Here is a 27,780-nt window from a genome sequence, read left to right on the forward strand (position 1 = left end):
TACAAAAAATTTTTTTTCAAATTTGTGAAAATAATTGAATTCTGAGAAGAATTTTATTATTTTTATAAATAATAGAAAATTTGTAAAGAATTTTAATAAAATTTTTGAAAATAATTGAATTTTGGAGAAGAATTTTTTTATTTTTGAAAATAATTGAAATTTCTGCAAAGAAATTTATTATTTTTGAAAATAATTGAAATTTGCCAAGAATTTTATTAAACTTTTTAAAGATAATTGAATTTCGGCAAAGAATTTTATTATTTTTGAAAATAATTGAAATTTTGCGAAGAATTATATTTTTTTAATTAATTTAATTTTTAATTTTTTAATTAATTTAATTATATTTTATTATTTTTTTTTATTTAAAATCAAATTTTACCAAGAATTTTAATAAATTTTTTTTAAATAATTGAATTTCTGCAAAGAATTTTATTATTTTTGAAAATAATTGAATTTGGGAGAAGAATTTTATTGTATATAAAGATAATTGAAATTTTGACGAGAATTTTTTTTAATTTTTGAAAATAATGGAAATTTTGTTATGAATTTTATTCCAATTTTTGAAAATAATTGAAATTTTGTCAAGAATTATATTCCAATTTTTGTAAATAATTGAATTTGGGAGAAGAATTCTATTATATATAAAGATAATTGAAATTTTGTCAAGAATTTCATTAAAATTTTTAAAGATAATTGAATTTCTTTTAAGAATCTTATTATTTTTAAAAATAATTGAAATTTTATTAAGATTTTTAATCCAATTGTTGAAAATAATTGAATTTTAGAGAAGAATTTTATTATTTTTGAAAATAATTGAATTTAGGAGAAGAATATTTTATTATTTATAAAGATAATTGTAATTTTGAGAAGAATTTTTGTAAATTTTTGAACATACTTAAATTTCTGACAAGTATTTTATTACTTTTAATAATAATTGAAATTCTAACAAGAATCTTATTAAAATTTTTAAAAATAATTGAATTTTTGCGAAGAATTTTATTACTGCTGAAAATAATTGAATTTCACTGCTAAACATTAGTCTTGCATTGAATGTCTTTTTCTATTAAATTCTAAATTCTGCACTTATTCTGAATATTCTAAATTTTATTCTCCAACTTTTAATTTTTTTATATTGTAAAAAATGTTTAATAATTGAAATTGGTAATAAATTTTTTTACTAATAAAAATGAAGTATTATTTACTCTCTAAATTGGAATTAGTAAAAATGTTTAATAATTTGAAAAAGTGATTGCCTTTTTGATTTTTAATTATTAAATTTTACTAATAAATTATTAGAAATTACTATTTATTAGTAAAACTTACTAATTCAAAAGCAAAAAATCTGTCACTAATTCAAGTTAGTAAACTTACTAATTCAAATTACTAATTTACTAATTCAAATTTAATTTAATTTATTAATTTAATTTAATTTAATTTAATTTAATTTAATTTAATTTAATTTAATTATTAATTTAATAATTAAATAATTAATAATTATTATTATATTATATTATATATCAATAATTAATAATTTAATTATTAATTATTAATTATTAATTATTAATTTAATTTAATTTAATTTATTTAGTAAATTACTAAAATTTACTAATTCAAATTTAGGCAGTATATTATATTATATGTGTTTTTTACCAAAGTATATTATTTTGTATAATAGTCATAGTGTATTTTATAAAATGTAGGTAGGTACTATAATAAAAAAATATATATAATAATATAACTAAAGAAATAAAAAAATACTACTTTATAAATTAAGTTTCTTTTAATGAATTAAAATGCTTTTATTGAAAATAATAAAATATATAATAATAATAATAATAATAATAATAATAATAATAATAATAATAATAATAATAATAATAATAATAATAATAATAATAATAATAATAATAATATAATAATCTTTATGTATGTGAATATTAATATTAATATCAATATCTGAATAACGGTTATTCAGAAAATTGAATGCTACAAAAAACATTTTACAAGTGTCATTCACCCTCATTTTGCATTGACGTTCTTTGCAATAAAAATAAACCAAAATCATGAAAAAAAAATTTGCGTCTGGAATAATTTACTGCCACCTGAGATCAGAGACAAATTATAATATACAAATTCAATGAGTGAATCACAGTTTATTTTCTTGCTTCTCGAATTTAAAAAAATGTTAATTTAGCGTAAATTATTAAATAATTTTGTGAGAAAAATAAAAAATTGTCATTAAAATAATTTAATAATCAAAATAGTTTATTTTAATTGCGATTTTTATTTTCGAGAGAAAAAATTTTGTCCAATCAAGGATATAATATTCCGAACTAATTTAATTTTTCTTTCATGGCCAATCGATTAACGTAATCCGATACACAAGAGGCCAGGTGGAATATTAGGTAAGAGTGGTTATCAAACTTCATCATTGACATTCAGCAGTATATATTTAAAGTTGAAGGATTCGCGAAAGGCGAAGATAATTATTAAAATTTTTTCTTTATTGCCATTCATTTTTATCATTTGCAAAAATCCGTGAATATCGAGATTTTGTTTATTTTTTACTTTTTTTAAATTACTTTTCATTTTTTTCTTCGTTAATATAAATAATTCGTACAGTGGAAAAAAATTTATTTGATTCAAATAACCGATTACTTGACTATTATATTAATTAATTAATTACTTGAATCAAATACTTTTTAATTGAAACAATAATTTCGAAAATTTATTAAATTTATTACCAAACACGATGATTTTAAATTCTTTTAAGAAATTATTAAAATTATTAAATTATTAAAAATAAAAGAAATTCTTCTAAGGAATTTCATTATTTTTGAAAACTTTAATAAAATTCTGGAAAAGAATTCAAATAAGTATTTTCATAAAAAAATCAAATTCTTTAGATCAATTCAAATTTATTTTCAATAAAATTTCTCGAAAGAATACAATTATTTTTAAAAATATTAATTATATTCGATTATTTTCAAGAATTTTAATAAAAATTCAATTATATTCAATAATTCTGATAAAATTCTTCGAAACAATTCAATTATTTTTGTAAATTATAAAATTCTTTTGAGATAAAATTCTTCGAAACAATTTAATTATTTTTAAGAATTGAAAAATCCTCCGCAAGAATTCAATTATTTTTATAAAAATGAAAATTCTTAGCAAGCATTAAAATATTTTCATAAATAATAAAATTCTTCAAAGAAATTCAATTATTTTCATGAATAATAAAATGTTTCGGTGGAATTCAATTATTTTCAACAATTTTGATAAAATTTTTGGAAACAATTTAATTATTTTTATAAATTGTAAAATTCTTACCAAGATTTCAATTATTTTTGTTAATAATAAAATTCTTCTGACAAATTCAATTATTTTAAATACAATTTTAATTGAATTTCTTGGAAAAAATTAAAATATATTTTAGATAATTTTAATGAAATTTCTCAAAAGAATACAATTTATAAAAATATTATTTAAATTCAATTATTTTCCAGAGTATTAATACAAATTCAATTATTTTCAACAATTCTGATAAAATTTTTGGAAACAATTTAATTATTTTTATAAATTGTAAAATTCTTACCAAGATTTCAATTATTTTTGTAAATAATAAAATTCTTCTGAGAAATTCAATTATTTAAAATACAATTTTAATTAAATTTCTGGGAAAAAATTCAATTGTATTTAAGATAATTTTAATGAAATTTCTCTAACAGATTCAATTATTTTTAAAAATTGTAATTAAATTTTTCTAAACAATTTAATTGTTCTTAAAAGTTTTTAACAAAATTCTGGTAAATTTCAATTATTTTAAAAAATTTTGGTAAAATTATTAATAGAAAGTTCAGTATTTTTACGAAATTTAATGAAATTCTTCAAAAAAAATAAATGGAATTATATTTACAAAAATTCTAATAAAATTGTTTAAAAGAATTTAATATTCTAAGAATAATTTTATTATAGATAATTTAATAGGAAAATTATTAATTACAATTAATAATAAACACAATTATTTTAAAAACTTAAAAATTATTATTAAAAAATGCATTATTTTTAACAATATTGAAATAAATTCTTCAAAACAAATCAATTTTTTTAAAGAATTTTAATAAAAACTTTGTCAAGAATTAAATTATTTTTAATACAATTTTAATTACATATTTTTTCGAAATAATACAATTATTTTTGTAAACAATAAAATTCTTCTAAAGAAACTCAGTTATTTTCAATACAATTTTTAATCAAATTCTTTTAAAAAATTCAATTATTTTCAAAAATTCAGATAAAATTCTTCAAAAAAATTCAATTAATTTTATGAATTGAAAAATCCTCCGCAAGAATTCAATTATTTTCATAAATAAGAAAATAATAAAATTTAAATTTTTAATAAGAATAAAAATATTTTCATAAATAATAAAATTCTTCAAAAGAATTCAATTATTTTCATAAATAATAAAAATTTCTCAGTAATTCAAATATTTACCAATTTTTTTTAAGTTTCTTCTCAATAATTCAATTATTTTCATAACTAATAAAACTAATCCCAGGGTTTCAATTATTTTTAATACAATTTTAATAGAATTCCTTAAAAATGTAATTATCTTAAAAAATTTTATTAAAATTCGTCAAAAAAATTCAATTATTTAAAAATTTGTTAATAAAATTCTTTATAAGAATTAAATTCTAAGAAACATTCACTTATTTAATAAATAATTTATTTTTGTATTTTAATAATTGAATTCTAGTAGAATTTTCAAATAAAAATAGATTTGAAAATTAATTTAAATTTCAATAGATAATTGAATATGAAAATAATTTTTATGAAGTTACAGTAATCTTATAATGTAAAATAATGATTTTAACACTCGATAAGTATACCTAATTATAGAATACCTAATTATAAAAATTGCATATAAAATGAAATAATGCGTTACATAATTTTTATTATAATTCGTATATTATAAAATGGCGATGATCTAGAGTGATGGTTTCTGACGTCATTCCGTCAGTATAAGTCGACTTACGGTATAAAGATGAGTAAATTGGTTGACCCACTTATGATTATAAGCTATAAGAAATTCCTCCTTCGTTTAAAAAAAAATTTGACAAACTTCAGCAAAAAAGACATCATCACCAGAGGGGAAAAGATCTCCTAAATGTGTAATAATAGAAAATTTCCGATAATTTATTCTTTAGACAAAATTTTACGAATTTCAAGTTTACCAAAAATTTCATCTCAAAATATTTTTCGTTTTTTTTTTTTCTTTTTTCTTTTAGTTATTGCATAAAATCTAAATTATGTTATTTTTTACAATAAAAATTTCATTATATTCCTAAATAATTTAGAGAAAAAGAAGAAGTAAAAATAATTTTTAAATACAGTGCGAAATTAAAGTTAAATTATAAATTAAATTTTAAGTGAATTATTTATAGTGAAATTTTTTACCACTTCCCTTTTAAAGAATTTTTCAAGGGTGCTTTTTAAAAATGCGTCCCTGGCACAATTTCTTCAATGCTTCCATATACTGAAACCGTAAGTTTACCGGGAGTTTGACCCACTCTTCCGGAGAGTACCTGTTGATCGTCACGTAAATCATTTCTCAAACTTTTATCCTCTTATTGAATTTTTTTTATTTATTTTATTGCAGATAAAACATTTTTTTATGACTTTTTAAATTTATTTTTGTTAATTTAGAATTTTAGTTCTAATATTTTTTTTTTTTTACTTTTCTTTTATTATTTTTATTTACTTCCTGTTTTATTACTTTTTTCTTGAAAATTGCGATTACACACTTCAGAACAATTTTTAAAAATAATAAAAAAATTAAATTCTTTCAAATATAAAATTTATCTCATGAAATTTGTCAAAACTTTTAATTGTTTCAATTTTTTGAATTTTTTTCGGGAATTCAATTAAATTAAAAAAAAACATTTTAATTACATTTTTTCGAAAATTTATTAAATTTATTATCAAACACGATGATTTTAAATTCTTTTAAGAAATTGTTCGTAGAAAGCAATTATTTTCAAAATTTTCAATTAACATTATTAAAAAAAAATAAAATTATTAAAAATAAAAGAAATTCTTGAAACGAATTTAATTATTTTTGAAAACTTTAATAAAATTCTTGAAAAGAATTTGAATAAGTATTTTCATAAATAATAAAATTCTTTAGAACAATTCAAATTATTTTCAATAAAATTTCTCGAAAAAAACAATTATTTTTAGAAATATTATTTAAATACAATTACTTTCAACAGTTTTAATAAAAATTCCATTATTTTCAACAATTCTGATAATATTCTTCGAAACAATTCAATTATTATTATAAATTGTAAAATTCTTCTGAGAAATACAAATTTACAAAACTATTAATTAAATTCGATTATTTTCAAGAATTTTAATGTAAAATTAAATTATTTCAATAATTTTGATGAAATTCTTTTTTAAAAAATATCATTATTTTCAAAATTTTCAATAAAATTCTGTCAAAAAATTCAATTATTATTAAAAATTCAGATAAAATTCTTCGAAACAATTCAATTATTTTTATGAATTGAAAAATTCACCGCAAGAATTCAATGATTTTTATAAATAAGAAAATTCTTCGCAAGAATTAAAATATTTTCATAAATAGTAAAAACTTCTCAGGAATTCAATTATTTTCAACAATGCCGATAAAATTCTTCAAAACAATTCAATTTAATAAGAAAATTATTAATTACAATTAATAATAAACACAATTATTTTAAAAACTTAAAAGAAAATTTTCATAAAATTCAATTACTTTCACAATTATTTTTTATTTCTTAATTTTTTTAATAATTTTTCTTTTTAAATATTTTCAATTTTGAAATTAAAATATATTGAAAATCATCAAATTGTTGCAAAGAATTTTATCAAAAAATTTGATAATAATATAGAATTCCTTCGAAGAATTTTATTATTTAGAAAAATAATTGGAATTCTCGTGAAGAATTTTGTTCAAATTTTTGAAAATTCCCATTAATTTCTTTTTGAAGAATTTATTTGAATTTTTTTTTAAATATAATGGAGTTTTTTTTTACTAATTATTTGAATTAAAAACTTTAAAAATAATTGAATTTTATGAACAATTTCTTTCAAGTTTTTTAAATAATCGTGTTTGTTAATAATTGAAATTAAACATTTAATTATTGAATTTTATTAAAATTTTTGAAAATTTCTTTTGAAAAATTTTATAACGAATTAAGAAAAAAATGAAATTCTTTGGTGAATTTTTTTTGAAAATAATTGAATTTTTTCAATGATTTTTTTATTATTTATAATTATAATTGAATTGTTTCGAAGAATTTATTACAAATTTAAAAAATAATTTAATTTTTGCAAAAAAAAATGTTACTATTTACAATTATATAATTGGATTTTTTCCAAGAATTTATTCTTTGAATAATCCTTTGAAATTTTTTATAATGAATTAAGGAAAAAAAAATTGAATTCTTTCGTGAAATTGTTTTGAATATAATTGAATTTCTGCAATGAATTTGACTATTTATGAATATAATTGAATTGTATCGAAGGATTTATTAAAATTTTAGATAGTAATTGAATTTTTTCGAAAAATATTATTAAAAAATAAAAAAATAAGAATAATTCAAATTATTATATAGTTAATTATTTGTTTGTATTGTTTTTAATTAGGCTGTATTAATTAAATATTAGATAATCAGAAATATATAATTATATATTCGTTAAAGTAGATAAAAAATGGTGTACATGAGATACAAATTTTATTTCCAAGCTAAAATGTACTGTTACATTTATTTAAATATTTAATCGTATTTAATTAATGTTTAAATAACCGGAAGTTGTAAATAAAGTTAATAGAATAGAAAATAAGGTAAAAAATGAAATAAAAAAAAAATAATTTGATTCATCTATTAATGCAAATTTTTTTGATGATTGCAGGAGGATGTTGCGGTTCAACGAAGAAGCGAACAATTGTCGGCGGCTACGCCTTCACCTGGTGGTTCGTCACGGACGTTCAGCGCTTATCATTGGAAGTGATGACACTGAATCCAATTTGCGAGAGTGTCGAGACCGCACAGGGTGTTCCACTGACAGTTTCGGGAGTAGCTCAATGCAAGATAATGAAGGCCGATGAGCTGCTTCACACGGCCAGCGAGCAATTCCTCGGGAAGTCCGTCCACGAGATAAAATCCACGATTTTGTCCACCCTCGAGGGTCATCTCCGAGCGATTCTTGGTATATTCTTTTTATTTTCCTTCATTCAACGAAAATTGCATTTTTTATTTTTTTTTTTATCTCTCTCGCTAAAGATAGTTTTATGATTAATTTCATAATTTTTACATATTTTCATTTTTTTTACAATTTTCTTTTAAAAAATAATTTTTTTATTTGTCCGAATTTTATTTAGCCGAATCTCGATTAATTTTTACTTATCAGGTTTCTTTATGAACAAATTTTTTCATTTATGCAGTTAATTTTAATTCAACCGATTTTTTTTATCTCTATAACCAGGGTTGCCAAAAAAAATTTAATTTTGTTTTTCCCTGACTTTCCCCTGATTTTCAAACAAAATATTTACTTTTCCCTGACTTTCCTGACCTGTAGCAACCCCGATATTAGATTAAATAGTTTAAAACTGGTAAAGGGAAATATTGAAATAAATAAACGGATATCCAATGATTAGATGTATTTATTATTTATAAATTAGTACATTTATAAAATTTTATAAATGTAATGTTATATTTATTATTTATAAATTTTAACATTTATAAATTAATATTTTCGGTCTTTGTAATTGAATAAATTTCAATAAATAATTATTGAAATTTATTCAATTACAAAGACTCAAAATATTATTTTCCTATTAAATAAAAATTAATTTACGAAAACCACTTTTTCTCTCACATGCCCTTAAATTGCTCTTGGTGTGAGACAATCACTAACAATTTTTATTCCTTTTTTTATACTGGTATTTAATGTTTCTCTGCTCACGTTATTTTTCTTTAAAACGAACTCTTCAATTTTCTCATTTATTAATAGTAATTCCAAAATATTCTTCAAATACCGTTTCTTTCGATAGAAAAACTCTGAGGAAAATACTTTTAATAAATCAAAAAATTCAAAGAGTCTTTTAAATGTTTCTTTATTTTCATTTAATCCTGGCACGCATTCAGAGGGCATTAATTTTCGCATTTCTTCACTTCTAGTCTCAGGAAAGCTCGAAGATTGGGGATAATAGTTTTTGTGTAACAAATAATTTTCCATTGCTGTTTGAGTTAGCAAATTAACAATTTTCTGAAAATTGAATTCATCATTTTTTGAATTATTAAACTTTGGGAATTTATTACAATCGTCAAGTTTCAAAACATTTTTAAAATAATCGATAGCGAGCTTCAAATGATTCTTGAATAATTCATGTTTTTCATTAAATTCATCAGAGGGTATTATGGTGATATTTTTGAAAGCTTCGTTAAGTATCGGATTTTCTTCCACGGTCTTCTTTATTTCTGGCTGCAAGAAAAAATATTTCAAGTTATGTAAGTTTGCTTTTTGAAAAAAATAATTCAGCAATACTATTATAATTAAAAATCATTAAATTTTCAATGAAATGTAATTTTTTATTTTTGAATATGAAAATAAATACATTAATATTATTGCTGTTGAACTAACTAAATGCTTTTAATAATTTTCAAATTACCTGTAATAACATACATGACAATAAATTTTTCAATGGAATTGTTAAGTTTGTCAGTAAAATTTCGATTTTTTCCTCTTTTTCTAAATGAAAATTAAAAATTGTATCATTTGGTATTCTGAATCCCACAAGAGCATCAAAATAGCAATCAGTGTAATTTTCACTATTGGCGAGTGTAGGAAACATTAATGAATACACCCAGAATAACGAAAGGAATGGATAGAGGAAAGCATCATTTTCCGATGTCGTACGATCAGGATTTGACATAATTAATTTTAACACTTCTTCATTTTTACTTCTTAAATCGGCCAATAAAGAAAAATTAAAACCATTGTGATAAAAGTGATAGTAATTTGCACTAGCCATCATGAAATTTATTATTTTCATAAAATTTGATTCGTCAATTTTAAAGTCATCAACTTTTGGTGTAGGATTGCGTTTATTTTTTAAAATCATATTGGAATATCGAAAAACCGTTGACAAATCGTTCGTAAATTGTATATTTTCTGAACGATTTTCATTTTTTACTTCTTTAAATATGTTTTGGAGAAAATCATCCTCCTTGCTATGTATCAACATCATTATAAATGAGCTTCCAAAAGATCTCATTGCACGTGACCACTTAGTTTTTGAGCACAAGAATAAAAAGAATTTATAAAAATTACTATTATTTTCTGAATTGAATAACAAAATTTTTTTAATTATAGGTACAATTTAATTAATGTTTCCTTTTTAAAAAACAGGATTTTTTTTTATTTCTACTTACATACATTAATGATTGTCAGAAAGAAAAGTTATTCTATTTATTTGCAATTTACCTCATCTACATTGGCGATTCGATCTTTTGTCTCCTGATCCACATGTGCCGCATTATTATTTTTATAATCATTATACTCTTTCAAACTTATCAATAAAAAATCCAAAATAATTTGCAGTTTCTTTATAGAAACCATTATTACTTTTCTCTAACCGTGAAATGGAATTTCTAAAAATCCAAGTAGCTTCGAAATACACTAAATAGAATATGTTCAGAAACAGAAATTTATACGAATGCAATACATTTATTTTGTTAATAAAAATTTTACTGCAATCCACAGCCAATGAGAATTATCCACGAGGCAAAAAAATTTATTTATATGTGTTCAGTTTTAAAAAAATGTTAAATATTTATGTCAAATTCATGTTATGTCTTTCTATTTCAAAATTTGCAGAAATATTCGTGACAAAACTTTTTGATAAAAAGAAACATACGGAGATAAATATTTTTTAACTGCTTTAAAACAATTGCAATTAAAGTGAAAATATTTTTCTTTTTATTAAAATAGAAATTAAAAGTAGTAACAGGCCCTCAAATAATTAGCCTTTTTTCGACTATTTTCAAAAAAAGCGACTTTTTTCGATTTATTTTCAAAAAATGCGAATTTATCGACTTTTTTTCCAAATATTGCAACAAAATACCATTTCCTGATTTATTTTTGACTTCTTTTTCTAAAATATAACTAAATTTTCGAAATGTACAATTAAAATGTTAATTTCGTAAAATTTTATAGAAAAATAATTGGGTTTTTTCTAGTATTTCATTAAAATTTTTGAAAACAAATTTGAAAAATTTTAAGAATAATTGAATGCTGAGAAATTTTTAAAAATAATTGAATTTTTGCGATCAATTTTATTATTTTTAAAAATAATTAAAATTTTGACAAGAATTTTATTAAAATTTTTGAAAATAATTGAATTACTGCGAAAAGTTTTATTATTTTTGAAAATAATTGAAATTTTTTCAAGAATTTTTAAAAATCTTTTGATAATAATTGAATTGCGGAGAAGAATTTTATTATTTCTAAAGATAACTGAAATTCGACGAGGATTTTTTTTATATTTTTCAACGTAATTGAATTTCTGCGAAGAATTTTATTATTTCTGATAATACATAATTAAAATTTTGCCAAAAATATTATTAAAATTTTTTATCATAATTGAGTTTGGGAGAAGAATTTTAATTTCATTTCACTGCAAATGAATTTCTGCAATCATGTGTAAATTGTCCAAATTTCAATTTTTTCACGTGTTTTTAACTACAATTTTTCTATAAATTAATTATTTTCATGTAGGGGAGACTGGGACGAAAAGTTAAATTTTGCATAAATGATTTTTTTTAGACAATATAATCCGCTTAGATGCAAATATTTATACACCAATATTGTAGGGCAACTTGTCCCCTACAACTTTCAATAAAAAAGTTTCTGATATTTTCGCATACAATACATGTTTTGTCCTTTTTTGAAAATTTTGTTTTTTTTAACTTTTCGCCCCATGCAGGGGCGAAAAGTTAAATTCTATTTTTAGCCTACTAAAACTATTTTCTGATAGGTGTTAAGTAGTAGATAAGTTAAAGTATACGTAAACAAGTAATTCAGTTAATAAAAGATCTTTGTTTACTTAACAAAAGCTTTAGAACAGTTATAAAATTTAAAAAAAAAAATTTTTTTAAAAAAAAAATTTTTTTTGGTTTATTTCACGTGAGCGGTCTTGTTTTTTGATAGAGTACTTGCCTAATGTCAAATAAATCATTTTTAAACAAATAAACCCAAAAAAACGAAAAATAAAAAAAAATTTTTAATAACATGTAAAAATACATTTAACTTTTCGCTCTAGGGTGCGTTTTTGGCTTTAACAACAAATATAAAAAATCTGACTAAAGATATTTAGCAAATACCTTTAGTTATCTCTTCAGGGGGCCCAAATAATGAAGTAAAAATATCGCGGTGAGAATAAATGCAAAAAATATACTTAGAAGTTGATATTTTCTTTTACGAAAAAATTTTCAAAAGTAGGGTGAAAAAAAAAATTAAATATGAACACCACAAAAATTAGCAGAATGTCACATAACTCCGGACATTTATTCAGGGTTGCAATGCTCTAACTATTTCCGTTCAAAAGATAATGAATTTTAACTGTTTTCACAATTTAACTTTTCGCCCCAGTCTCCCCTAGCCAATTTTTTAAAATTATAAACAAAAATTCTTTGATTGTTTTTTAATATTATTTTATTACAATTTTTGTTTTTTGTACTTTTTATATTATTTTATTAAAAAAAAATGCTGAATCGTTATTAATTATTTACAAAAACTCTAATAAAATTGTGTAAAAGAATTTAATTTTCTATAAATAATTTTCATATAATTTAATAGTAAATCGTTAATTACAATCAATAATAAACACGATTATTTTAAAAACTTAAAACAAATGCTTCTTAAAATTCATTTATTTTCAAAATTTTCAGTAAAAATTATTAAAAAAAAAATTTATTATTTTCATGAAAATTGATATAAATTCTTCAAAACAATTCAATTACTGTAAAAAATTTTAATAAAAATCAATAAATAATAAATAATAAATCTCAATATGATCTCGATTCAATTGTCAATTTAATATAATCTCGCAAAAGTTTCCGTGTAATAAAATCTTAATTCAAAGTAATTTTAAATTCAATTAAAAAATAAAATATTAATTCGTTTTTAATATTATTTTAGGTTTTAAAATAATTAAATAATGATTAATAAAATAAAATATAGAAAAATAAATGAAGAAAATTATTAAAATTATTAAAACTATTAAAAATAGCAGAAAAATAATAAATTATTAACTATAAAATATTAATTCGTTTGTAATATTATTTCATACTTTTCAATAATTAATTTAATAATTAATTAAATGGAAAAATAAATAATAAAATTATACAAATTTAAATAATAATAAAAATACTAAACTAACTAATTTTAATTAATAAAATTCATTTTTCATTAGAAAGTATGAGATAATATTATTTTATAATATAATTTAATGTTATTGAAATATATTTAAAACTTTATTTAGTTTTTCTCATGGAATAGGTACTGTTATTTATTTTTTTAAATAATAATTGCTATTAAAATTTTCTGTTTTTGAAATGAAGTTTTTAATTCTTTAGTTAATTTTAAGAATTAATTAATAAGTTTGATAAGCTTATTAAAATTCAGGTAAAAAAATTATAAAAATAATTTCTGTTTTAATAAGTTATATATAAAATTAAGTAAAATAGTTTTTAATGCATTTCAGACCATCCACTTCGGCCAGAATGGATAGTTATACCTAAAAAAAAGAATTTCAGATGAAAAATGTAGTGTAATATAATTCTCAATATATTTCTTAAATATTATAGATAATACCCATTTTATTATACTTTGTCAATTTTTTTTTACTTAATTAATTTAATTATTTTTTGCAATATTATTTCATACTTTTTAATGAATAATGAATTTTATTAATTAAAATTAGTTAGTTCAGTATTTTTATTATTATTTAGATTTGTATAATTTTATTATTTATTTTTCCATTTAATTAATTATTAAATTAATTATTGAAAAGTATGAAATAATATTACAAACGAATTAATATTTTATAGTTAATAATTTATTATTTTTCTGCTATTTTTAATAGTTTTAATAATTTTAATAATTTTCTTCATTTATTTTTCTATATTTTATTTTATTAATTATTATTTAATCATTATAAAACCTAAAATAATATTAAAAATGAATTAATATTTTATTTTTTAATTGAATTTAAAGTTACTCTGAATTAAGATTTTATTACACGGAAACTTTTGCGAGATTATATTAAATTGACAATTGAATCGAGATCATATTGAACTGAGCTCCAAAGACGATTTTATTATTTTGACAATTGAAACAAGATCATATCAACGGGAGCCGTCTTATTGAATTATTTTCAAATTTTTTTATAAATATTTTACAAGAATACAATATGATGTTCAGTACGTTGACAATTTAATTATTTCTAAAAATAATTGAATTCTTGACTAGAATTTTATTAAAACTCTTTTAAATAATTGAATCTCTGTAAAAAAAATTATGATTTCTACAAATAATTGAATTTTTGCAAAATTTTAAAAAATAAGTGAAATTTTGAGAAGAATATTTTATTAACATTGTATTTAAAATAATTGACATCCTTCGAAAAATGTACTATTTATTGATATTATTGAATTCTTTCGAAGAATTTTAAAAAAATGTTTAAAAATAATTAAATTCTCCCTGGAATTCAATTAAAATTGTATTTAAAATAATTTAAATTGAATACGAGTGAAAATTTTATTATTTTTGAAAATAATTTAATTCTTGAATTGAATTTTATTAAAAAATATTTAAATAATTAAATTCTCGTGAAAAATCCAATTATTTTTTTAAATAATTGAATTTTCTCGGAGAATCTATTCAAGAATTAAATTATTTTCAATACAATTTTAATTACATTTTCTCGAAAGAATTCAATTATTGAAATAAATGTTGATAAAATTCTTGAAATGAATTTATTTTCAAATTTTAAACATTTAAAAAGAAAAACTATTTTAAAATTTGAGAAACAAACATCAACTTCAAACTGCGAACAGATTACCGAAATACAACGATTAATATGGATTATTAAGTTTAAATAATTTAACAGATGTAAAGGGAAAATTTGAAATAAATAAACGGATATTTAAGGATTAAATTTATTTACATATTATTAACAAATAATTTTGTAATGTTTTATTTATATACTTTAATATTTATAAATAAATATTTTGGGTCTCTGTAATTAAATAAATGTCAATAAATAATAATTATTGAAAATTTATTCAATTACAGATACCCAAAATATTATTTTCTTTTTAATTGAGAAGTAATTTGAGAAAACACTTTTTCTCTTATGTCTTTAAATTACTTATGGTATAATACAATAATATTAATATTTTTCATTCCTTTTCTTATACTGGTATTTAATGTTTCTCTGCTCACGTTATTTTTCTTCGAAACGAACTCTTCAATTTTCTCATTTATTAATAATAATTCCAAAATATTCTTCAAATACCGTTTCTTTCCATAGATAAACTCTGATGAATATACTATTATTAAATCTAAAAATTGATAGAGGCTTTTAAATGTTTCTTTATTTTCATTTAATCCTGGCACGCATTCAGAGGGCATTAATTTTCGCATTTCTTCACTTCTAGTCTCAGGAAAGCTCGAAGATTCGGGATAATAGTTTTTGTGTAACAAATAATTTTCCATTGCTGTTTGAGTTAGCAAATTAACAATTTTCTGAAAATTGAATTCATCTTTTTTTGAATTATTAAACTTTGGGAATTTATTACAATCGTCAAGTTTCAAAACATTTTTAAAATAATCGATAGCGAGCTTCAAATGATTCTTGAATAATTCATGTTTTTCATTAAGTTCATCAGAGGGTATTATGGTGATATTTTTGAAAGCTTCGTTAAGTATCGGATTTTCTTCCACAGACTTCTTTATTTCTGGCTGCAAGAAAAAATATTTCAAGTTATGTAAATTTGCTTTTTGAAAAAAATAATTCAGCAATACTATTATAATTAAAAATCATTAAATTTTCAATGAAATGTAATTTTTTATTTTTGAATATGAAAATAAATACATTAATATTATTGCTGTTGAACTAACTAAATGCTTTTAATAATTTCCAAATTACCTGTAATAACATACATGACAATAAATTTTTCAATGGAATTGTTAAGTTTGTCAGTAAAATTTCGATTTTTTCCTCTTTTTCTAAATGAAAATTAAAAATTGTATCATTTGGTATTCTGAATCCCACAAGAGCATCAAAATAGCAATCAGTGTAATTTTCACTATTGGCGAGTGTAGGAAACATTAATGAATACACCCAGAATAACGAAAGGAATGGATAGAGGAAAGCATCATTTTCCGATGTCGTACGATCAGGATTTGACATAATTAATTTTAACACTTCTTCATTTTTACTTCTTAAATCGGCCAATAAAGAAAAATTAAAACCATTGTGATAAAAGTGATAGTAATTTGCACTAGCTATCATGAAATTTATTATCTTCATAAAGTTTGATTGTTTATTTTTTAAATTCATTTTGAAATATCGAAAAACCGTTGACAAATCGTTCGTAAATTGTATATTTTCTGAACGATTTTCATTTTTTACTTCTTTAAATATGTTTTGGAGAAAATCATCCTCCTTGCTATGTATCAACATCATTATAAATGAGCTTCCAAAAGATCTCATTGCACGTGACCACTTAGTTTTTGAGCACAAGAATAAAAAGAATTTATAAAAATTACTATTATTTTCTGAATTGAATAACAAAATTTTTTTAATTATAGGTACAATTTAATTAATGTTTCATTTTTAAAAAACAGGATTTTTTTTTATTTCTACTTACATACATTAATGATTGTCAGAAAGAAAAGTTATTCTATTTATTTGCAATTTACCTCATCTACATTGGCGATTCGATCTTTTGTCTCCTGATCCACATGTGCCGCATTATTATTTTTATAATCATTATACTCTTTCAAACTTATCAATAAAAAATCCAAAATAATTTGCAGTTTCTTTATAGAAACCATTATTACTTTTCTCTAACCGTGAAATGGAATTTCTAAAAATCCAAGTAGCTTCGGAATGCACTAAATAGAATATGTTTAGAAACAGAAACTTATACGAATGCAATACATTTATTTAAAAAAAAAAAATTTTACTGCAATCCACAGCCAATGAAAATTATCCACGAGGCAAAAAAATTTATATGTGTTTAGTTTTAAAAAAATGTTAAATATTTATGTCAAATTCATGTTGTGTCTTTCTATTTCAAAATTTGCAGAAATATTCGTGACAAAACTTTTTGATAAAAAGAAACATACGGAGATAAATATTTTTTAACTGCTTTAAAACAATTGCAATTAAAGTGAAAATATTTTTCTTTTTATTAAAATAGAAATTAAAAGTAGTAACAGGCCCTCGGATAATTAGCCTTTTTTCGACTATTTTCAAAAAAAGCGACTTTTTTCGATTTATTTTCAAAAAATGCGAATTTTTCGACTTTATTCCAAATATTCAATTGAATTTTATTATTTTTAAAAATAATTAAAATTTTTGATAATAACTGAATTTTAGAGACGAATTTTATTATTATTTATAAAGATAATTGAAATTCGACAATGATTTTTAAAAATTTTTGAACGTAATTGAATTTTTGCGTAGAATTTTATTATTTTTAAAAATAAAATTGAAATTTTGCCAAGAATTTTATTATTTTTGAAAATTAATTGAATTTTTGAGAAGAATTTTATTATTTATAAAGATAATTGGAATTTTGACAAGAATTGTATTAAAATTTTTGAAAATAATTGAATTTCTGCGAAGGATTTTATGATTTTTTATAATAATTCAAATTTTGCCAAAAATTTTATTAAAATTTTTTGAACGTAATTGAATTTGGGAGAAGAATTTAAATTTTTTTTCAATGTAATTGAATTTCTGCAATCATTTGTAAATTCTCCAAATTTCAATTTTTTTTAAGTGTTTTTAACTACAATTTTTCTGTAAATCGATTATTTTCATGTGGACAATTTTTTAAATTTATAAACAAAAATTCTTTGATTATTTTTTATTATTATTTTATTACAGTTTTCATGTTTTGTACATTGTATTATATTATTTAAAAAAACAAGATGCTGAATGGTTATTTAGGGAAATTTTTATCTAGAGAAATTTTTATTTTCTTTGGGGTTTATTTTTATAGAATTTTTCTTTATAACTGAAAACTAATTTTAAACTGTATTAGAATAATAAAAATAAAAATGTAAATAATTTTTTGTTGTATGTTTGTTAATAATTTGTAATTTATTCAGATAATAAATAAATGCTCCCAGAGAAAAATTTTAATTTAAACAAAATATAATTTACTTGAGTTAAATAAAAGTAAATTTGTCCCAAAGAACCTTATTTATTTGTTTTAAATAAAAATATTATTCGATGTAAATACAATTTTTATTTCGTTTTAATTGTTGGCATGTAAATAGTGAAATGTGAATGAGGCTCTAACAGACAAGAAACAATGTATTGTAATGTCAAAGAAATAAATAAATAATAATAATAATAATACAATTTTTATTTAAAACAAATAAAAAGTCTTTTTGCCTCTGAGACAAAACTCAAATAGAATATACTTTTTCTGTGTGTGATAAATAAAATAAATAAATAAAAATGACATTTATTGTTATTTGATTAAAAATTGAATTTAATTAAATTAAGAAAATTGAAACTTTGAGGAAATCGAAGAATATTTGAAAGAAAGAATTTATTTTGAAACGAATCAAAGAACTTTTGTGTATATATATATATATATAAGTATCTAGGTGCAGTGAAAATAAAGGGAAAATAATTCTTGTTTGTAGGCACTCTCTCGGTCGAGGAAGTTTACAAGGATCGAGATCAATTTGCGGCTCTTGTCCGCGAAGTAGCAGCTCCAGATGTTGGTCGCATGGGCATCGAGATACTTTCATTTACCATTAAAGATGTTTTCGACGACGTTCAATATCTTGCCTCCCTCGGAAAGGCTCGAACTGCTGAAGTGAAAAGAGATGCTGACGTCGGTGTCGCCGAAGCTAATCGAGATGCTGGCATTCGGGTAAAATCTCCCGACAATAAATTCCTCTCTTTCGTTAATTAAGAAAATTCTATATTTATCGCCTTTCCTCAAAATTTTCCCACTCAATTTTTTCTTTTTTTTTTCTTTTTTAGTAAAGTAATTCGAATCAGTGTATTTTTTCGACTAATATTGGATTTTATTATAAAAAATTATTTTATTATTAAATTAGTTACTAATTTTCGGGTTAATTTGTCAATTAATTATTAATTTAATTATAATTAAATTCATTATCAATTTGCATTTTTAGTTAAAGTAATTCGAATCACTGTATTTTTTTGAAATTTATTATAAAAAAAGTAATTTATTACCAATTTTGGGATATTAATTAATTTATTTGGAATAATTAATTACTAATTTTTAGAGCAATTAATTGATTTGAAAAAATTAATTACTAATTTTTTGGAGCAATGAATCAAGTTTAATCAATAAATCAATTGGCAATTAGATTTTGGATTAATAAATAAATTAGAATTAATTAATTTTCATAAATGAAGTAAAGTAACTAATTTCAATTGATTTTCCACTAACAGGAAGCTGAATGCGAGAAAGCGGCAATGGATATTAAATACAATACCGACACGAAGATTGAAGACAATGCGAGACTTTATCAATTGCAGAAGGCGAATTTCGATCAAGAAGTTAACACTGCCGTACGTACAATGAAAATATTTACTAATATTTTCAACAACTAATTAATTTTAGGAGCATTGATTAGTGGAATTTAATGTTCTGCACACTGAAAAAAATTTTATTTGAATCAAATATAATTTATTGGAATCAAATAATAATTTATTTGAGTGAAATAAAAGTATATTTGTCTCAGCATTATTTATTTATCATTTATTACCTACATTATTTATTTTTTCTAAATAAAACTTTTATTTTTTGTGAAACAAATTAAATTGATAATTTGTTAATTTAGTTTTATTTATTTTTTAAGAAATAAATTCAATTGGTAATTTTTTAATGCGGAAAAAATAAATTGATAGTTTACTTATTTTATAAGAAGACAAATAGATCAAAATTTTGATGTTTGTCTAAATACTAATTTAGAAAAAATAAATGAAATTGATAATTTATTTATTAAAAAAAAAATAAATTGAATTCAGAAAAAGTAAATTGAATTAATAGGTTACTTATTTTAGAAGAAGAATAGATAAATATTTTGATTTAAGAGTAAAAAACTGAAGATGATTTATTTTTCTTTTACAGAAAGCTGAAGCACAATTGGCCTACGAACTTCAAGCAGCAAAAATAAAGCAGAGAATACGAAACGAAGAAATTCAAATTGATATTGTCGAGAGACGAAAGCAAATTGAAGTTGAGACACAAGAGGTCCTCAGAAAGGGACACGAACTCGAGAGCACTGTTCGTTTGCCTGCCGAATCTGAACATTACAAAATGGGCAAAATCGCTGAAGGAAAGAGGTAATTTTTATCTAAAAAAAATAAAAACATTTCCTGAGTTTGAATAAAAAATCAATTAATTAATTAATTTCATCAATTATTTTTCCCTATTTGAGAGAATTTTATAGTCGTCTCGAAATTTTTTCATAATTATTATTGAATTGAGTTATAGATTTTAAATAAATAGTAATAAAATAAGTTTCTGTATCAATAAGTCAAAAAATAAAATTTCTAAATATAACATTTTTGGAGTAAAATATATTCTTTTTCTTCTAATCGTTGATAAACGTTGTAAACTTTACGTAGTAAAATTTTTTTAAAAAATTCTCTTTCTCTCGATGTTCATGTTCCTAAAGATTTGAATATTCAAAAGAACGACGATTTTTTTTCAACACATCCTTAAAATTTGAATTTTGTTAAATATTTTTTTGTTAATTTGGAAAATTAATTACTTTATGTTTATATAAATGTTAAAATTTATTTTATTTTTAATTCTAATGTAGTAATTTTTGAAAATATTTTTATAGAAAAGAAAAAAGATATTTGAATTTCAAAAATTCAAAACTTTTTGGAAAATATCTGGGACATTTTTTTAAAATTTTGATTGAATAAATAAATTATTAAATATTGGGGAAAATTTTGAGAAATCTTATGGAATAATTTTATTTTAAAGGTCACAAACAGTGGATGCGGCAAAGGCAGAAGCAGAAAGAATTCGAATGATTGGCGATGCGGAAGCACACGCAATGCAAGTGGTTGGCATATCGGAAGCTGAAAGAATGCGCATGAGAGCTGCTGTTTATAAGAAATATGGAGATGCTGCTATTCTCAATTTGGTGCTAAACGCAATGCCTAAGGTAGAGGAAATTGAATTCAATATTTCAAAAATATTTTCCAAAAATATTCACTAAATTCAATATACTTGTCATTATTATTTTTTTTCCAATTTGATAATTTTTACATTTTCCAATCCTTTTCTTATCTTTTTTCAAATTTAATTTGAAAAAAAAATTCAATTATTTTCAAAAAAATTTCACTAATAAATTCAGTTTTTTCTTTATTCGATATAAAATCTTTGCAAAAATTCAATTATTTTAAAAAAAATTTCACCAAAGAATTTAATTTTTTTTCTTAATTCATTATAAAATTTTTCTAAAGAATTTTCAAAAATTTTAATAAAATTCAATAATTAAATGTTTAATTTCAATTATTATTAAACACGATTAATATTTAAAACAAAATTCAAATAAATTCTTGAAAAAGAAATTAATGGGAATTTTCAAAAATTTGAACAAAATTCTTCACGAGAATTCCAATTATTTTTCTAAATAATAAAATTCTTTGAAGGAATTCTATATTATTATCAAATTTTTTGATAAAATTCTTTGCAACAATTTGATGATTTTCAATATATTTTAATTTTAAAATTTTAAATATTTAAAAAGAAAAATTATTAAAAAAGTTAAGAAACAAAAAAGCAAACATGATAATAATTAAAACATATAATAATTAATTTTTATTTTATAATTAATTCAAAATTGTAATGACAAATAGAAATCATCAGAATTTTTTTCACTTCTTTTCATTAAAAGACTAAAATTTTGTTAACTATTATTATGTTTTGTCAAATTGAAATTATACAGACTTTTGTTCTTTACTTCGAAACAAAATTAGAAAATTGTTAAAAAACTGTGATTAAGAAATAGAAAATTGATTTATTTTGCATTATTTTTGTTTATGAATCACAATTTTTTTAACAAAATTATTATTTTGTTTTTGAAAAAGAAGAAAAATATTTGTACAATTTCTATTTTTAATCTTATTTTTGGAACAGGATTTTCCACATGAATTAAAACATTAAAAAATTTCGAATTCAAACCTTTTTTAAATTAAACAACTTATAAAAGTATTTTTATAAAATATGAAGAAATCGATTGCTCCGAGTCGAAGACTCGGAGTGATCGATTTCTTCATGTTTTATAATAATTAAAGATGACCAAGTAATAAAATCATTTTTTTTATGTTATAAGAATATAGTTACTGTAATTATTATTCTCATCATTTTAATTAAATTATTATTTTCTAGAATTTTAAATTATTTTTAATTTTGAATTTTATAAGAAGAATTTTATTTTTTTTTTGAAAATAATTGAATTTCTGCAATTATTTGTAATTTCTTAAAAATTGAATTTTTTAGTGTTTTCAACAAAAATTTAAATTAGAAAATTTTTAAATTCTATTATTTTTAAAATTGCTAATTTTATTTTTAAAAAAAGTATTAGTTTATATAGAAGATAGATTTTATTTGTTAATTCTTACAATTCCTTATCTTCTTGAAATTTGTTATCGTAGAAAAGAAAAGAAGAATTTTTTTCTTTTTTAACAAATCATGAACAGTATTTTGAGAAAAGTGTATTATTTACAGATTGCTGCGGAAGTTTCTGCTCCTCTTGCCAGGACGGACGAAATTGTACTTTTGGGCGGAAATGGTGCATACACTGAGGAACTCACCCGACTCGTTGGCCAAGTGCCCCCCGCAGTGCAAGCACTCACCGGAGTTGATGTATCAAAAGTGAGAAGAAAATTCCTCTAAAATTATTAGAAATTTCTTTCTTTTTCTTTCTTTTTAATTTTACATCCTTAAAATTTTGAACTTTTAAATCTAGGAAATTTATTTATTTCTTCTTTAAATTAGAATTTTATTTTTAAAGATTCTAAAAACTAGAATTTAGAATATTTAAATTTTGAAATACAATAAAAATAAATAAATTTTCAAATTCTATTCGCAGGTATTTGGAAAAATCCCTGGAGCAAAGGCAAAGTAATTTTTTCCACTGCACACATTGAAAACACTCTTGACTTCTTCGTTCAAATTTTAAACTTTCGACAAAACGTATTTGATCAAAAAAAAAAAAAAATCTGTACCAAAAGATTCATCACAATCAACGCAAAGAAAAATTAAACTACCATTCTACTGAAATGAAAGGAAGATTTTCAACTTTTTCGATTTTGTTCTGCAGTTTGTGACTGTAAGTAAGAAAAATTCTCTAATTCCTGTAATTTTAAGGTATATATGAAAATGTTATCCATTAATGATAATTTATTATATATATTTTTATTCTCTTTGCTTTTGAAAATACTGAAAAGAAAAGAAATCAGAACGCCAGGAGTTAGATAATGTGTATAATGTAGCGGCAATCAAACAAAAATTTTCTACTCGTATTTGTTTGACTAAAAAGGCAATGTAATAAATATACTCTAGAATGCTCTATAGACTTATAACTTTTATGTTTACTGACAATTTTCTTTTCTTTCTTTTCTTTTTTTTCTTTTTATCTTGCCGAAAATAATTTTGACAATATTTTATTTTTTCGATTCTAATCGAGACGTTTGTTAAAATTTGCAAATTAATGGAAAAAGATGCGAGTGAAGTTCACCACGTTTATAATCAACGATTAATAATTGAAAAAATAAATTTTTTCTCAATTTTTCAACACGAAAAATAATAAAATTTGTCCTTTTACAAATTTTTATACAAATTTTTTTTTCTAGAAATAATTGACAAAAAATAATTTGTAAAAAAATTCGTAAAATAAAATTTTTGAAAAGTTTTCAAGAGTTTTCAAGTAAAAAATTCTTCAGTTAATCAACGGTAAGTGATTAATTGAAAAAAAAAATATTTTTCACCCGAAAAATAAAATTTTTCTTTCTACAAATTCTTATACAAATCTTTTTCAGAAAGATAAAAAAATTGATACAAAAATAATTTGTAAAAAAATTCGTAGAATAAGATTTGTAAAAATATTTTTTTCAAGGAAAAAATTATGATAATTTTTTTTTTTAAAGTCTTTGTTATCCTAATTAGTAGATCATAAACGTTGTGAACTTCAACAATTGGAAAAAATTTGTTTTCCTAAAAAAAATTGTTTTACACATGCCATGTCTCGATTAAAATGAAAAATGTCAAATTTTAAATTGGAATCTCTACGTTTAGTTTTAAATTATATTGTAAACGTATTTTTAATTATACAATAGCGCTACGATTATATAATAATTTCGTGTCAATTTTGAATACGATAATTTTATTATTTGCGATAACATATAAAAATATTATAGTCGTATAATTATATTATGATATAATACAGAAATTGTATTATAATATAATACAGAAAATGTATTATAATATACTTATATATAATATATAATATTACAATTATACATATACTTTATGTATATTAATATATTTATTATATTATAACACTATATACGTTGTGCATGTGACCTGATTTTTTTTAATTGAACTTTGATTATTGCTGATTTTTTATTTTTGACTTTACTCTCGAATAAATTTCTCATAAGGCTAAATAATTTTTACAAAAATAATAAAATTTAATTTACAATAATTTCGAGTCAGGTAAAGAAGATTCTTCTTTTTACCTGACTCGGAATTATCGCTAACTTCATATTTTTACTATCAATGACGACCGAGTGATAAAATCTTATTAATTTACTTTTACAATCAATTTTTTTTTTAAATACTGTTTACGCATTCGAAAAAAGGCTACATTTCTAAATTGAAAAATCGTGAAAAAAATAAACAAAAAATTAACGAATTTCTGTTCAAAAAAATAAATAAGTGCCAAGATTGATTATTGGCATCCATCGTGTTCATTATAGTGAGTTCTAAAAACTCGAGACAACATTTATCATTCGATAAAATTTTAGAAAAAAAAAAATATATAATATACATAACTAACAATGATGTGAATTTTAGTCAATAATATTTTTGACTAATTCATTAATTAGGAATTTAGAGCTTAAAATCGTCGGATTATAATGTAAAAAGAATTGAAATGAAACAGTTTTTAAAGCTGGCTAAACAATATAATATTGTCATTGGAAAGGAATTCATTTTTTTGTGAATAAAAAAAGTTTAGAGAAAATGATGTTTGAATTGTTAGTAAAAAAAAAAAAAAAAAAAAAGAGAGAGACTATTTTCAATCTAGAGTCTAGAAATAATGTCTAAGAATTCTGTATGTCAATGGCGATTGAACTCTATTCTTGCAGATGTCCGTAAATTTATAAAATAATTATCGTGTGTCTCATAAGCTTTATAATCAACGCAATTCATTGTATTCAATTTATAATGTGTAAAAAAAGAAGCCTGAGTTATACTTTTTACTTGAATTTTGTAAACTTGATTTTTTAAACTGCGATCTCTCAAATTATCTGTGTTCACGTAATTCTAAAAATATTAGACATTTTCGAACATTTGAGATTTAATTTTGCCTTTTGAAAACAAGAAACTTTTCTTAACCAAAAAAATGTTAAACTATTTTTTTTTAAATTCTAATTTTATTGAAACGCAAAAATTCGTTTTAATTTTTTATCATTTATTTTTTCTGTTTCGAATTCAATTCTCCACAAGTTTTGAAGAAAATTTAGTTATTTTTATTTCAAATTTACAATTATATTGTGTCAAGTATTAAAAAGTTCAGAAATTCACAAATTTCCAAAATGTTAAATTTACTTTTTTGATTTTAATTTATAAACTTTTCTAATTAATTTTTTTTCTGCGAAAAGTTCATTTTAAGCTCAAAATTTTTTTGGAACTTATTTTTTCGATATTTATCAAGTTGATTAGTTGATGATTGATTTGTGAAATGAAAAGCAAAATCGAAAATGTCTAATGAAATTAATTCTAAAGATTATTTAAACTAAAAAGAGTGAGTCTGACGTACTAAGTAACTTTTGTGACAAATATTTCAACAGTTTTTACAAAGTAAATTTAAAAAAAAAACAATTTTAGTTTTTTTAACATTCCATAAGAATATTTTCGACAAAATAATTTTACAATTTTATTATTTTCCAAATAGGAATTTAGGAATTAAAAAATTGAAAATAATGTTTACTCTACCGCATAATTTGATTTTAATTCTTGATTTCAATTTATATACAAAATACTGATAATTTTCCTACAATGCAAATAAAAATATTGCATTAAGCTCATTTACAAACTAATATATATTTAGCTAACAAGTGGAATTTTTTACTAAAGCGTATTTTTTAAGATTTTGTGAATATAATTGCAGGATACTTTTTCAAAACACTACTTTCCTCGAATTATATTAAAAAAACTGACGTAAAGAATTTTCAAATATTTTCGCATTTTTTTTCTATGTAATTCAAATAAAATTTATGAGGAAGAAAAAAAGAAATTAAGCGAAAAAAATGTTTGAAAATTATTTATGTAAATATTGTAATAGGGATTTTTTACATTTAATGTTGTTTTATATTAAGAAATAATTATGCGAATACTTCTTCTTCTTCTTCGTTTCGATTGTTAAAATACAATGAAGATAGATGTGAGTTTTGGAAAATTAATTTGCAATGGCATATTTAAGACAAACGTATATATATATTTAAATTTAAGAAGTAATTAAAAATGAATTTGAATTTGTGGCAATTTTTCAATATTTTGCGTATTTTTTCGAAATGCTTCTTTAATATCAAAAATCGATGTTCCTGCAAGGAGTAATTTTCCTTTTGAAATCACTTCACACGTACACAATCCGTCTGTTTTATATTAAACTCTTGTAAATAATATATCTGACCATTACTCTTATAAATGTACAATAAGCACACTAATTGATAGTAATGTAAAATTTCTATTTGTTTTGTAAACAATTTATTTTATTTTTTTTCACTTTTTTTCATTTTTTTTTAGTAGCTAAAATTAGAGGCTAAAATTCTCAATCACAAATAGCAGCGAACAATATTTAGTTTTTCGTATATATATACATATGTATGTGCCAATGCAATATAATTATTATGTTTACATTTCTATAGTGGGCTATAAATAAAAAGTTTAGTAGCAGAAACAGGAAAACAGAAAATAAGCAAAACTGATTGAGAGAAAATATTTTATTAAATTTTCTAAATTCAAAAACAAATTATATGTATAATTTTTGCAATTTAGAAAATTGGATGAGAAATTTTCTCGATTCAAATTTCTATGTATGTGTACATAATTTTTTTTCCTCGATTTTAAACAATGTGCGATTTTAGAATTATTATAATATAATCAAAGATAGATATCTGTATTCTTGTAGTT

At 20.7% G+C, this 27,780-nt stretch overlaps 3 protein-coding genes across 3 annotated transcripts in view; 1 reads left to right on the top strand and 2 right to left on the bottom strand.

Annotated features, from left to right (window-relative positions):
- LOC122510702 (flotillin-2) overlaps positions 1-23,618 on the top strand; it is a 268,228-nt gene extending 244,610 nt beyond the window's left edge. The window contains exons 2-8 of the mRNA XM_043625528.1: positions 7,964-8,260; positions 19,007-19,239; positions 19,791-19,910; positions 20,473-20,687; positions 21,340-21,523; positions 23,092-23,238; positions 23,456-23,618. Coding sequence (XP_043481463.1) covers positions 7,964-8,260; positions 19,007-19,239; positions 19,791-19,910; positions 20,473-20,687; positions 21,340-21,523; positions 23,092-23,238; positions 23,456-23,491 — 1,232 coding nt within the window. The 3' untranslated portion in view covers positions 23,492-23,618. The remainder of the gene's footprint in view (positions 1-7,963; positions 8,261-19,006; positions 19,240-19,790; positions 19,911-20,472; positions 20,688-21,339; positions 21,524-23,091; positions 23,239-23,455) is intronic.
- Positions 8,853-10,750, bottom strand: LOC122510700. The gene is made up of 3 exons (XM_043625525.1): positions 10,538-10,750; positions 9,723-10,340; positions 8,853-9,535 (listed from the first exon to the last, which is right to left on the bottom strand). Exons 1-3 carry the CDS (start codon positions 10,670-10,672, stop codon positions 8,936-8,938), a joined length of 1,353 nt encoding a protein of 450 aa, XP_043481460.1. The 5' UTR covers positions 10,673-10,750; the 3' UTR covers positions 8,853-8,935.
- LOC122510701 lies at positions 15,437-17,276 on the bottom strand. Its single transcript, XM_043625526.1, has 3 exons — positions 17,042-17,276; positions 16,266-16,844; positions 15,437-16,078 (listed from the first exon to the last, which is right to left on the bottom strand). The coding sequence occupies exons 1-3, from the start codon at positions 17,174-17,176 to the stop codon at positions 15,482-15,484; spliced, it is 1,311 nt and encodes a 436-aa protein (XP_043481461.1). The 5' UTR covers positions 17,177-17,276; the 3' UTR covers positions 15,437-15,481.
- Positions 23,619-27,780: the final 4,162 nt, after the last annotated feature.

The sequence above is a fragment of the Leptopilina heterotoma genome, unplaced genomic scaffold, assembly GCF_015476425.1.
Source record: "Leptopilina heterotoma isolate Lh14 unplaced genomic scaffold, ASM1547642v1 Lhet_73, whole genome shotgun sequence".
NCBI classification, from domain to species: Eukaryota; Metazoa; Arthropoda; class Insecta; order Hymenoptera; family Figitidae; genus Leptopilina; species Leptopilina heterotoma.